Source organism: Prionailurus viverrinus, chromosome B2, assembly GCF_022837055.1.
Source record: "Prionailurus viverrinus isolate Anna chromosome B2, UM_Priviv_1.0, whole genome shotgun sequence".
Classification (NCBI taxonomy): Eukaryota; Metazoa; Chordata; class Mammalia; order Carnivora; family Felidae; genus Prionailurus; species Prionailurus viverrinus.
Genome location: NC_062565.1, coordinates 31,972,059 through 31,985,888, shown reverse-complemented (window position 1 = coordinate 31,985,888; position 13,830 = coordinate 31,972,059). Strand labels below are relative to the sequence as shown.

Genomic DNA, 13,830 nt, shown 5'->3' with positions numbered 1-13,830 from the left:
AAGAGTTTTTATCATCTGAATTTGGCAAAAATTGCTGGATTGCATTTTATTAATAAACTGCAGGGCTCTGTAAATCTGGAATTTGAGGGTAAGGAGAAAATTTCAAAAGCAAGCACAACTGCCTTCTCAAGTCAGATGCAGAATACAAAAAAATACCTGCCATTGGCTACCATCCATTCCGTTTACATTTGGTTTGTGTTCAGGAAATAATCCACATAGAACACTAAAGAGGAAAACCTCAGAACCTATCTTGAGTTCTAAACCTATGAAGATTATTTCCAAGGATTACTTTACAAAAAGCAGATGAATTTACCACAGGAACAGCCAACCTGGTTTAAAAACTAAGAGACAATCCAACTACAGGAGGGCTCTTCTGTTTTGTCACCTCAGCAATATTTTCCTCAAATTTCTCAATTATATCATTCTCCTTTTGTAACACTACAAAAGCAAATGCTATTAAGGTAACTCAAAATTTGAATAATATTTTCTTTATTTACAAGTTAGAATCAACAGACAAAGAAAGACAATCCAGGGGACCAAATGGGGAGATGACTGAAACCCCCAGGGGCCCCAAATGGAGCAGAAGGAAAAGGGAAAACAGAGTAGAAAAAAAAAAGTCAACGTAAAAAAAGAGCTCCCCCTTTTTCCCTCCCCATGGAGGCTGAGGGGACCATGGCCCCACACCCCTCAGCCTTACCTAGCTTAAAATAAATTAGAACAAACAACCTCAAAACAGGGCCTTTACAAGTGAACAGGGCAGCTATGGCCTCAGGTAACCCCGTATCAGGGCCTTTGCCCACTCCCACCCTGTACCCCTGCCCCACCCCAGTCATTTTGAATGGGGCTCTAAGCCCAAGAGGTCACTCTCAATGTGGCTGGGAACTCAATCTTATTTTGTCCATTTATGTCCCTCCTTCAGTAAATGTCCCTGCACCCCTCCCCCGTGCAGAGCCAGCTCTCCTACAGTGGGGGGGAGGGGGATGAGATGAGGAAGTGTCACAGCAAGGGGGGGAAAGGGTGGGGCAGGGTGGTCTAGGGGTCCGGTCCTGCGGAGCCTCCTGCCCCATCTGGCCTGGCCCCTTAGCCTGAGTCTGAATCACTGGTGTCTGAAGAAGAGGATGATGAAGAGGAGGAACTGGAATCTGAGCTGGAGCTGGAAGCGCTGAGGCGTGACACTGCTACTTGCTGTGCCGACGATGAGGACTCCGTTTTCTCACTTGCTGCAGAATAAGGTTGAAGGTTAAAGAGTTGAAGTCTGATCTCCATTTATCAAGAAGACTAGAGGGGAATATAGCAAATTTGTGCTAGCTTTCAGGATACTCACCTTTCTTGGGGGGCTTTTTGGTGGAATTGAGCTGCCCACTAACATCCTGTAACCTCTTTTCTAGTTCCCGCTTCTTTTCCAAAGCCAGCTCCTCCTTTGTCTTTCCCACAGGTTTCTTAATGGCTAGAAAAAGAAACATTTCAGGCCTAAGACTGCAAGTATCTAGTTGTAGTGCACCTAGTGTTGTTCTCAAGTTCCTTTCTTGGAGAGCAGGAAGTGACAAACATATCCCGCCTCCCTGGAAGTGGACAATCATAAGTGCATCAAGCATACCCGGCTCACTACCCCTTCTCCAACTACATGAGGATTACTAGATTAATGTGGTACAATTTATTTCATACTCACTATAGGGCTTCCGAGGTTTCTTTCTTAGGCAGGAAAGGACATAGCGCTCAAGCTCTCGAAGCGTGGATGGCTTGAGGGTTTCAAAATCAATCTCAATCTCTTCTGGGTTTGAGTCACGTAAAGAAGGCTCCCTGGCCTGGATTATGTGCACAACTCGACCCAGTTTCTCCCCAGGTAATTTGTTGATGTCCAAACTCAACTGCCGTTTTTCATCGTAACTCATGGGTCTGCTTTCTTCTTCTTCCTCTGAATCATAGCCTGTAGGCAGGGCAGGTGGAGCGGTCTTTGTGGCCTTTTTGGGCAGTCTACAGGCAAAAAAAAATTGTCAATTAGGGAAGCATCACTAACTCCCAACACATTCCCACTGTCCAATTCAGGAATCCAAACTCTCTTTCGGAATTATACAGGCCAAGCATTTTACATTTAATCTGGGCTTTGAGAACTAGACATTGGTATACTGGCCCGAATCCATCTTTTTGCTCCCTAAAACACTACTAACACACACCACTGCGGAAAACAAAAATTGTATAGACTGGTATGGAGAAAAGGAACAGACTAACTAGGGAACAAATCAGGCCTGCCAACTGTTTTGTGCAAGTAAACTTTTATTGGCGCAGTCATACCTATGCTTCCATGTGGTCTTTGGCTGCTTCTTCTGCATGACACCAGACAAAAATCTGTTTGTTACACCTGACCACTTACAGAAAAGCTGTGCTGCCCTCTGGGTTAGATAAAACTCGGCAAGGAGTGGGAGAAAGCATCCTCCCCTGGAGATTACAGAAATAGCCAAGCCCATCTCTGCTTCTCACCCTCTCAGAACTTACTTGGTGCCACTTCCTCCAGAAGGTCCAAAGCCAGGGGGACCTAGTGTAGCAGCACTGCCACCCCCACTGCCACTTGCTTTCTTGGACTTCTTGGGCTGAGATGGGCGAGGTGCCCGAGTTCCCTTGTCCTCTTCGTCAACCCCAGCTCGGCCGCGATGCTTCTCTGCCTTCCGTTTCTTCTTTTTCTCTTTTTTTTCTCTCTTCCGCTTTGGCTTGGATATTGGGCCTTGGGACAGGGCAGCCAGTTGTTCATGTACTGCCCGGAGCTGGAGAAAAAAGAATCAGGTGCACCATGGGAAAAATAAAGTAGAATCAAAAGGAGTTAAAGGAAAAAAAGGGCAAAAACAGGGCACCAATGTCTTACAAAATAAACGGATTATAGTGACAAAATACCTGTTCCTGTAGTTCAGCCAATCTATGAGCCCTTTCTTCCTCAGAGTCTGAGCTTTCACTCTCTTCTTCTTCCTCTTCATCCTCCTCATCTTCTTCCTCTTCTTCCTCAGAAGAGCTCTCACTGCTACTTTCTTCGCTGGAGGACTCTGAAGAGGATTTGGCCAACCCAGGTGGCAAGGCAGTAGAGACTGGTAAAGGCCCTGGTTCCAGTGGTTCATCTGGCATCTTGGCATAACGGAACTCAAATACATCCTAGGAGTAAAAAAGCACATTCAAAACCATGCTAGTGAATTGTGCCCTGGAATTTTGAGTATATTTGAGAGAGAAGGCACACGTGAGGGAGGGGCAGAGAGGAAAAGAGAATTCCAAGCAGACTCCACTCAGTCAGCAAATTGTGCCCTGATTATACCCAGCCAATTAGTGACGTAGTTGGTATAGTTCCAGTTTGTTAACAATGCATACTGAAAGATCCTCATAATGAGGTTGTGTAGCAAATGACAAAACCTCTGCCCAGACCCATTTGTTCTTCAAATTTCAATTGTGCCACTCACCTGCAGCTTTCTTGCCATGGCCACAACATCGTGGTCTGGGGGATTGTACTTATAGCAGTTGGAGAACATAAGCCGCACATCAGCAGCGAACTCCTGTGCATCCCGGTAATCACGATTCTCCATCTTCCGCTGCAGAAGGAGGCAGCATCAGAAGCTGCACAGGCAGGGAGACTCACCTTTCCCTGCCAACCCCAGACACCACAAGAGTAGCCCTCTCTTGAGAGCACAATAGGGATGACCTTAAAGATCTATGCCCTGGGGTTCAAGTTTGAAGTCAAAGAAATTTGGGTGGGTTGAAGAAATGTCTACATCTAGAAAAAAAACCATTTCTAAGTGATAGGGGTGAGTGGCCTCTGACTATCCTTCCAACCCCATACTCCCCTAACCCAATGCTCCGAAGTAGGACTTAAACGTACATGGATAGGATTGATCTAAAGACAGAACTCATCATACAGTTTGAAACTCCAAGAAATACAAACTCAATTATCAAGTACTTAGCCTTCTGCTCCATTACCATTTTGTAAAAAATAAAATACCAAGAATCAAGACTGCTGTATGCCCATAAGTGACCGATTGTTTTATTGAGCCCAAAGTTCCAATCACTGCCTGAGCATCCCATCTGCCCCATGCAGTGGGTACCTTGACAGTGCTGAGGTCCATGGGGTGCTTAATGATGTCATGGTAGTCATGCAGGCCAAGAGCAGAAGCGTCCACTGGTTTATAGAAAGGCCAGGCATAGGCAGCATGCTTCTTAGAGAGCAACTCTTTCAAAATGCCATTGCAATGTTTTAACTGTTCTGACAGCTTTCCTTTCTTGGAACTCTGGTGTTGTTGCTGAGAGTCAGGTAAGTCTTTGCGTGGGGGCTTGATAGGGCGGCCACTCTCTCTACGCATAGGGGGAAGACGTGCTGCCTTAGGCTCCAGACTCCCAGGGGGGCTAGCTGGGGAACCAGGAGCCAGGATGGCTGTAGGAGTAGGTGTGGTAGTATCTGCTTTCCGCTTTACGCCTTTTTTCTGCAGAAAAAAACACAAGATGGGAGCCTTTTACCCCAGGGTCCACCTCATCCGAGTCCTTTCCCTTCCCAACGCCCAAAAGAACTCCACAGATCTGTTACCTTGGCAAGGGGCTGGGCTGGGGGAGCTGCAGAGACTGCAAGGAGCGGGGGTCCAGCTGAGTGTAAAGACTTGAGAAGGGGAGAAGAGATGACCGATGGATGGGGAATGTTGAGAACAGTGGTAGGTATCTCAGGTGGTGGAGTATATAGGGCTGTGTGAGACACAGAAGAAACAGCAGGCACCTGATGGGCACTTGTAATACTGCCCTGGAGTGCTAAAAAAAAAAAAAAAAAAAAAAAAAAAAAAAAAAAAAAAAAAAAAAAAAAAAAGTAATAAAAAGATTAGTTCTATTACCTTCTCTGTCTTTTGGTCTCCATTAGCAAAACTGCCTGCCACTCTTCCTACCTGCCAATTTGGCCCCCTTCTTGTGGCTGTTCTTAGGGATGGTCACCACAAGCTCTTGTTCCTCTTGTGGCATCGATGCTACTTTCTGTAGAAAGATCTTTTCTAATGTTTGTGCCATCAGGACAATATCATCAGTGGGCTACAGGGAACACAAACAGAAAGGTTCAAATGCCAGCTAAAGACAAACCATTTTCCTGAGAGGAATTCCTAGCCCCAAGTATCAAAACTAGCCACCTGCGCAGACAGACATCTCTGTCATCAAGTACTGAAAATTACCTACACTGGGCCACTTATTTCCATGTTCTTCCCCAATTCTGTCCCTCAAAACACGGTAAAGAAAAAAATTCAAAAAATAAGGGAATGAGAACGTCAAGGAGAATAGATTCTGCTCTACTCAGCTCTCTGGAGGTTTCTCTTTGAGAAACAGGGCCACCATCCCCAAATATGAAAATGTTCTACTTAAATAACCTTTACCACTACATCTCTGAAGCCACATCACTTGTGTTCAGTGGTATCCTTTAGAGTTCAGATTTTCTAGATCCTCCCTACTCTGAAAATACCTTCCACAGTAAAAAACAAACATTATGCCAGCAAAATATCTAGCAATATCAGAATCATTCTCTCTCCATCCACTAATAAACACACAGAAAAACTCACCTTGTTGTAGATGTAACAATTGGTGAACATGGTGTTAAAATCCTGCATACACTCTGAGGCAGCCCAGTAATAGTTGTTTTCAAGTCTCCTCTTAATAGTACCCATATCCATAGGTTGCTTTATTATTTTGTGATAATCCTAAAGAAAGAAATGCTAGGTCAGAACCACCGAAAGATAAATGCTGGTTTTCCTAGGCAAACCATTGACCCCAGCAAACACACACATACACACCCCCTATGCATCAAAGTATGTAGTCCCCTAAACTGCGGCCCCAATTAAACTAAGGACAGAAAAATAATGGAATGGGATTCTTAGCACCCGCTGGGAGGCCCCTAGTGCCCTTCTCTAACCACCCACCTCCCTCCCAACTCTGGAAGGTTTCCCATCCTGTGACATTACCTCTGGGGCTGGCTATCCATGGGCTGCATGAGGGAGAGGAAGAAGCTAAGAATTTTGGCCACCGTGGTCCTCTCCCAACCTGGGGTGGGAATCTGTAAAATGGAGCCAGGGCACAAAAGTTAAGGAAGGACACATGGAGGGCACAATGAGAGATGCCAAGATAGCAAGCTATTGGATCAATAATCACAAAGGACCAAGAATCCAGAAATTTGGTGGCTATCTGCCCTACAGGAGAGAGAGAGAGATGGGAACTCCCTAGGGGCCGCAGCACCTACACTAAGCAGCCCACCTCCACTCACACACATTCTTTTTCATTCCCAATACCTCCCTCCACTCCAATATCCCATCCCTACTCACCGGCAGACCCAGTTTGACTGCATCCACAGGCTGCCTGAAAGGCCATGCAAACTGATGTTTCCACAGAGCCTTCATCACCACCTTGTGCAGGTACTGCAGCTGGTTGGTAACCCGTCCTGGCTTTTTGGGATTGGACACCTCCGGGGGTGGTGGGTTGGCAGGGGTCAGTTGTAAAGCCGGCACTGAAGCCATTGTGGGGCTCTCAAATCCCTCATACAACAGGGAGGGCTTTCGAATCCTTTTCCCTGGTGCTGCTGCCTCTGGGCCCAGCCCCAGTAACCCTGCATTCCCCTCCCCAGGGAGCCTGTGAAATGGGAAACATAATTAGATGTAGTAATTTCATGGAAAAAAACCCAAACAAAACAAAACTCAGTGCAGCCAGTTACACGATACACCCAATAAATCCAGGCTTGAAACTTAGTGAGAGGTAATCAAACTTATGGAAATTATTCTTAACCGCAACCAATATCCAAACAGTCTGTGGAGCTTTTGTTCTTGTCCCACCTCCCCCCACTTCTAGTTCCTCCATTTTTAGTACACCTATTCCCAGCCCACCTTCTGGACTCTTGAAAAACTCTTATCATCTGCACTTCCACTTAAACGAGAAAAAAAAAAACCCTTCCCAATGGTTTCTGATAAAGCACAGCATAGCATTTGAACACCACAAGCTTTAGGGGATGGGACTTAAGCAAAATGGGTGGGGCTGAGAAGCTCAAAACCCAAGCTTCCTCCTCACTAGGGGCTAGGTGGTTGCCATGGTGGTAGGAGCCTGAGGGAAACGGGTGAAAAGAGAAAAGAGGAAGGGAACAAAACAGGGAGAAAATTTCATAAAATGCTGATGAAACACCTAAGAATCCATCTATCTGGGCACAAGAGATCACCATCCTTCCCACAAGCTCTCCTTAGTTTAAAGCAGAAAATGAACCAAAAACCTAACGGAAAACCTTACCAACTTAAAATTTCCGACAAGGAAGGGAGCATTTGTCAGACTTCATAGTCTGGAAAAACACAGTTACCAGACCCCAGAAATTATTCAAATTCATCTCCTTCCCCCAAAGAACTCAAATACAGAGCCGGCCCAATCCCCAGTCAAGGTCAGCAAGTTCCAGCCCAAGAGTGATAGAACACGCCTGACCCCGCCAAAAAAATAAAATTAACGGCTCTCACTCTAGCACCAGACTCTGGAAATCAGTGGCCAAGAGCGATTCAAATTTACACTCTTTGGTACTCCTCAGGACCCGGTGTTTCCCTAGGACCTAAGACTGGAGACATTACACCGAGATCTCATTGTTTACATCCGCAGAGCTGGACTAAAAAATCCTTAGCTCCACCCTCTTGCCCAAACGAAACTCTCAAAGCTATCAAAAACATCCCCTCCAAACAAAACGCACGCAAACCTCCGACCCAAAACTGACCCGGTCACTTAAAAGACAAATTCAATGACCTAGTCTGGACAGAACAACCCATAGCCAAAAGTAATCCCTCTACCCTACTGTGGGAATCTCCGTAGCCAGGCTGAGGCTCTATCACCATGGCAACCCTATAGATCAGATGTGGCCACGAAACACCCCAAAAGACCTATGACAAACCGTTGTTAGACGACAGACCCACCACCCGCAGGACCGGCAACCCACTCAACGTCGTCTTTTCCCATTACATTACGCTGCCAACCTAGCTCTGCCGGGCTACATCGCCATTGGACCGCGGCGGGAAAACTAACGTATAAATGGACAACCTATACTCCCGCCATACACAGTGTCTGGCCGTCTACCACCGTTCCCAAACCGCCACCCAACCCCCCCCCCCCCCCCCGCGAGCCCCCGAGAGCTAACAGTCGCGCCGCGAAACAGCATCGCGCCAGAGTCGGTTCCGTTCTCCCTCCGAACCCGACGTCCCACATTCCCGTGCCGCAACCCAACGTCCCCTTCCCACACGCGGATCGCGGGGACGTACTTGCTGTGGGGAGTCACGTTTTGCAGCATCTTGACGACGGGGAACCGGCACTGCCCTCAGCCGCGAAAAGTCCGGATGGCCTCGGTTCCCCTTACCGCCCGGTCCAGCATAACCCGGGAAGTGCGGGGGGGGTGGAGGGCCGCTGCCCTTGGCCCTCCAGGCGATAACCCCCCCGCCGGGCCGGCGCGAAAACAGTCTTCTTCGCTGCTTCTCGGAGAGCTCCCAGCAGCTTGGCGCGCTCCGCGGGAGGCGGACGGTGAGAAAATGGCGGCGGCCTCAGCAGAGGCGGGCGAGCGAGGGGGGACAGACTCCTCAAACACTAGGACGCCCCCAATCCCGGACACCGTCGTCAATATTGCCCGTTGTTGATCTGCAAGGATCCCCTCTTCCTGCTGGGACTGCCCGCAGCGGACGAGGTCCCGTTTCGATCTCGGATGGAGGCGGATGAACACGAAAAGTGGTTTAGGGAGCCGCCGCCTCCATCTTTGAAATCCTCTTGAGGGCGGAGTAGAGGGGGTGGACAGACTCCGAGGATTGGGCGGGGCCCGAAAAAGGGGAGCGTCGGGGGCTTCTATGGGGTCTGCACTGTCCGCCGGGGCCGGTCATAGGCCGAGACGAAGGCCATTTCCAAACGGATGGACGTGGATTGCAATGGCGGCCCCCGACGACTCGAAGGCTCTCTATCAGTAGGCAGAATCCTCCAGCTCGTTCTAGAGGCTGCTCCACTCCAGCGCGAAATGGCGCCGCCGAGCCCCGCGCCAGCCCTTTATATATAGGCAGGGAGGAGGAGCTTCGTCGCTCATGCGCGCCACCGTGCTCGAGATTTCCCCCACCCCCTTCGCGCGCGCACGCTCGCTCACGCGCGTGAAGAAGCAGAGTCGAAAGGGGAGGAACACCTCTCCGCGGGAGCGCTTTCTATTGGTTGACTGGAGCGATGACGTCATAAGCTTCATTTCCAAGGTGTCAGTCACTAGGCAGAAGAGTGCCGCATAGACCCATAGGGAACAGGCAACCCGCCACATCTTTGAGCCAATTGGCTGCGCTGTGGTTCGGCGACTCCAGGGAAACAGAGAGGTTGGCATGGGTGCAGCACCCTCTCCCCGCCTCCCCTTCCAACAAAGTCTTCCCAGGCGTCCAAGCCCGGTACCACCGGCGACTGCCAAGCTCGGGCAGGTCGTGCCATTCGTAGCTCCTCCATTGGCCACACCGACCGGACCGGAGGGGGCCGCGTGGGCGTAACCAGCCTGGGCCCGCCAGGGTGTGGCCGCAGGACGCCCGGCGGGTTGTTGTTCTCGGCAGAGGCGCCGCTGCAGTGAAGAATCTGAAATGAGGAAGAAGACGCCATCTTAGAACGCGCGGCCTGCTTCTCTGGCAAATAACTAAGGGTTCCCAGAAGTAGCAAAGAAGGGATCTACCGTTCCCATACTCCACAATCAAAAATACAGGCCTGCCGCATTATTAAAAGCCTCCCCGTCTTTCCCCAGTTCAAAAAACCGAAAAACAAAGGCAAAACACTAACAATCTGGGCTCCCAAAGGCTTATCAACACAACCAAATCTAGAACACGTTTCCAAAACTTGCACCCAAGCACCTCTCCAATCCCTCCCTGCTCATACCTTAACTATTAAGTATCTGCCTGCTCGACAAAATCCCGGCAGCCCTTAGTGGTAGAAAGATCTCCAAACATACCGATATACTCTAGAAATCGAAACCCACCTCCTCCCTGAACTTCATTCCGGTGCCTGGCTCAGAGCGGAAAAAGCAAGTCCTGTGAGGGGCGAATCAGGGTGAACACCCTCCCCCTCCTGGCGAGCTCAGACCTTTCCCCAAGCTCCCGGCCCTCCCCAACCCCGAGGGCAGGCCCACACCCCCCTATTAGGGTCCCACCGCCATGGGGGCGGCAGGGCTCCCCCATCCCCCCACCAGGGTCCGGAGTCCTCCCCACGGAGCGGCTGGTCCATCGGTCAGCGCCAGGGAGGAGGGCGAGCGGAGGAGGCGGCGGCAGCGGCTCAGACTAGCCCTCCCCCTCCTTCTCTCCCCTCCTCCCCTCCCCCCTGGGCCGTCCGCCTCCGAGGAGGGGCAGGAGCCATTTTGGGAGCTCAGTCTCGCCCCCTCCCCCAACCCACCCACCAAGTCTTCCCCACACTCTAGTTACCTGAATAAGGTTAGACTACTTAGGAATAAAGAGCCAGAATTACAATGAGGCCAAGATCTCTCAAGCCATCTCTGGGCCCACCCACCCTCGTCCCCTTATGGGAGTGAATTATCCCCAACCTGGGCTGGAGCGGGAGGTCTCCCTCTCCCTCCATCTCCCCTTCTCTGGATACCAAGATAGAAAACAGACTGCATATCTGAGAAATGAAATTAATGTAAATCAACGAACATAAGAGGCCACCACCCCGGAAAAGCTCGTGAGGGCCTAGGTCCTTGCGCTCCAACCACATCACCCTCCCTCCTTTCGCAGTAGCTCTTGAGCCCTAACCTCGGTTACTGCGTCTAAAATGGCCGCCAATCTCACGTCTTCTCGACCACCCGAGTCGGGCAAACCCTGCGGGGGGAAGTGCACACCGGGAAGGAAGCCTCTTCCCCTATTACTACCGCCCTCCCCCACGCAGGGATCAGGCTTCGGCCCCACAAGTACATGCGGGCTGGCGCGGGTGGCTGCAGCAAGGAGGGCAATGACACAGCAACTTTGCAGAGGCCTTCTCCCCTCCCCCCCCATTCCCCTCCCCCTAGTGGCCCAGCCTCCTAAATCTGCAGTTCTCCGGCCGAGGCCTCGCAAGTTTGCAGAGGCCCATTAGGGGGCCAGCCGAGAAGAAAAATTTAGGAGGTCGCGAAGATTCTGGGTCTTCGAAAGCGAAAGGGCAGCCAGACCTTACTCTGGCTTACTTTCCTGCATTCCGGAAAATCACTGCTCCCCACTCCCTCCCAATCCTCCCTTCCCCCACATGAGTCACAGGGGAGGCTAACAGCTAGTCAGGAATTTGGAAAAGTAACTCTTCCCTCCTTTCCGTTCCCTCCCCCGCAGTACACAAGGAGAGAACTGTTCAGGAATGGGGGAAGGGACGAAGGAGGCAAAAGACGCCACCCTAGAGAAACCCGAAACCTTGTGAGCTGTGAAATCATTCCAGGTCCTAAGCCTCACTCCCTCCTGTCTCAGACCACGCTTTCTACCGCCCTCCCAGCACCCACCTAGGGTTTGGGTTTCTGCTCTCAAGCGAACCCCAAGCTTTCAGCCTGTAAGTCCTCCCCAGCCTGGGGTAACATGCTGAGCTAAGACCCCACCGAGGCAACGAAGGTTTGTGCAGAAGGCTCCACAGGCCGTGTCCACGTGAATGCACACAAATTCGATAAGCGACTCGAAGCGTAACCTCCAGCATGCCATGTGATGACTGCGAGCTTCCTACCGCTGACACAAAAGCACAGAAATGCTCCTTCCAGAGTCTCTGGAGAGAAAGGGAGTGGGCGCCCGGAAACAATCTCAGTTCACAACCCGGGTTGCCCACTCACATCCCAAGAGTAGGAAATACATTCACCACTCCCACACCTCAGCCCACTAGGTCACCCCTCCCTCCGGCCGTCAAAAGGAAGCCTCACCTGGCTCTGGACTCCTCTACCCCCAGGGGACGAATGGTTTGGGGGGGACACACCGCCCCCACGCCCCTTTGCCCTCCAATTGGTATGGAGGCATGAGGTTGGCCATTCCCCTCCCCCATATGAGGGGCCCTCTCCCGCTCTCGCCCCCCCCCCAGCTCCCATTGGCTGTAAACTGTTTGGAGGACAAACCCTCCCACCCTTAGGTTCTTCTCTGAACCCCAAGAATTACCCCCCCCCCGACTCCCCACCACTGGTTAAACATTTAAATAACCAGCAACATCCCCGCCCCCCAAGGGCCCCTTCTCACCTGGAACCTGGAATCTTCCAGGGGGGAGCCCACGTTCCCCTCGGCTTGATGCGGGGGGAGGGGGAAGGAGGATGTAATCCGGGGTGTCACCCCCCCGGGAAACTGAAGCTGTGTTGGGGGAGGGGGCGTAACCCCCAGCCCCTCCCTTCCCGACGGAGCTGGGGGGTGGGGAGATGATCGGGACCGCGCCGCCACGTCAGCAACACCCAGATTGGCTGACCCAGGTCACGTGCCAGCCATCCCCCTTTGCCCCCCTCCACGAGGACCAGTTTTCCGAAGGTTTCTGGGGGTCGCGCCAGGGACCAAGGAGGCCCCATGGCCTTGGCCTAGCTCCAGAGACCCATGGTGTTCTAATGGCGCTGCTTCTCCATATCCCCGTCTTCCTATCCCGCTGTCGTCGACCTTGTCCCCCCCACTAGCCTCTCCGTACGGGTTCAGCATGGCTGCCGCAGCCGGGATCGTCCACTGCGCAGGCGCAAGGGTGCGATCGGATTGGGGGAGGGGAAAGGAGCGCGGGAGACCGCGGGAGGGAGCAGCAGAGCGCATGCGTCCGCAGGCATCGCTGCTCCCTCGCCCGTGCTGGGAGCGCGCGCTGCGGGTGGAGCGGAAACGGGTGCGGCGCGCAAATCCCTGGCCTCGGCGGCTCCTCCCTCGTTGCCGGCCGCCTCGCCGGCCGCCTCACCGGGCGCCCCGGGGCGGCCTGACTTGGTTCCTTTTAGGCAGGTGTAAAGTGCCGCTTAGTTCGTCCTGGACAGAGTCCAGCGGAAACGCGCGCCGCCAGGCTGTTGTCCGTGAAGGACGGTGGGAACTTGGACCTGGAGATGTGAGGGCTTGCAGGGTGGGGCCCTTCCGCGGGTGTAGAGTAGTTCGACCAGGGGAAAGGGAGTTTATCACCTTGGTGCCTCCGGTGGGAGATGAAGTGAGGACTGTGGATGTGGGCATTTTGTTCGGCAGCTTTACAGCCTCTGATTTCCCCTGAACCTACCGAGACTTCATCGTTTCACTGAGACCTGCCAATCTCCACTCCTTAAAACTTACCAGCTCTCTGATCGCATTCACTTCTTTCTTGATTTACCATTCATGCACTTCTTGAATGATCTACCATGCTCTACCATTTAAGTTAAAAACTCTTCTACTCTTTCCTAAGGCTTTGTCCTCTATTCTCTCAATGTTGAATCAAGGATGTTACGGTGATTCTGTTGCCACCTAAAGCAGCCCTTTTATTTGTTTATAGCCAGTAATTTCCCCCTTGACCCTCAATGTGTGGGTTCAAATCTTCGTAACCCCTATTCTCTACCGATAGAACAGAACAGAAGAGCCAACCTGCAGGAGAATTTTCTCCTGCAGGAGAATGCCTTTTCTTTAGACCTGGTCCACCTTATCTGTTATTCTAAAGGTATCTTTCATTCCCACTGGCATTTTTAACATCTCCCTTCTACTGGTTTGTCAGCCTCAAAAAAAAAAAAAAAAAAAAAGGGAAAGAAAACCTTATCAATATCTGTCTTGTAGACTATTTGCCTCTGAGCTACTCTGCACAGTCAAGACCTGAAAATATCATCTAAATTTTCCCCTTTCAGCCCCATTCCCACTCTTCAGCCCATTTCTTCCATTATTGAAACTGTTCTGGCAGATGTCACCAAGAACGTCCTAATTGGCAAAGTCG

The 13,830-nt window shown here is 51.2% G+C and overlaps 1 protein-coding gene across 6 annotated transcripts; it reads right to left on the bottom strand.

The window, feature by feature from the left end:
• Positions 1-472: 472 nt before the first annotated feature.
• Positions 473-12,572, bottom strand: BRD2 (bromodomain containing 2). Of its 6 annotated transcripts, none has more exons than XM_047858129.1 (13): positions 12,168-12,572; positions 8,265-9,585; positions 6,312-6,615; positions 5,556-5,693; positions 4,899-5,037; positions 4,553-4,767; positions 4,077-4,451; positions 3,438-3,566; positions 2,887-3,138; positions 2,494-2,759; positions 1,670-1,974; positions 1,325-1,447; positions 473-1,220 (listed from the first exon to the last, which is right to left on the bottom strand). In XM_047858129.1, exons 2-13 carry the CDS (start codon positions 8,291-8,293, stop codon positions 1,081-1,083), a joined length of 2,415 nt encoding a protein of 804 aa, XP_047714085.1. In that variant the 5' UTR covers positions 8,294-9,585; positions 12,168-12,572; the 3' UTR covers positions 473-1,080. The 6 variants fall into 6 exon arrangements, with proteins under 6 accessions (XP_047714085.1, XP_047714086.1, XP_047714084.1 ...); XM_047858130.1 differs by lacking the exon at positions 12,168-12,572 and adding an exon at positions 10,187-10,289; XM_047858128.1 differs by lacking the exon at positions 12,168-12,572 and adding an exon at positions 9,980-10,112.
• Positions 12,573-13,830: the final 1,258 nt, after the last annotated feature.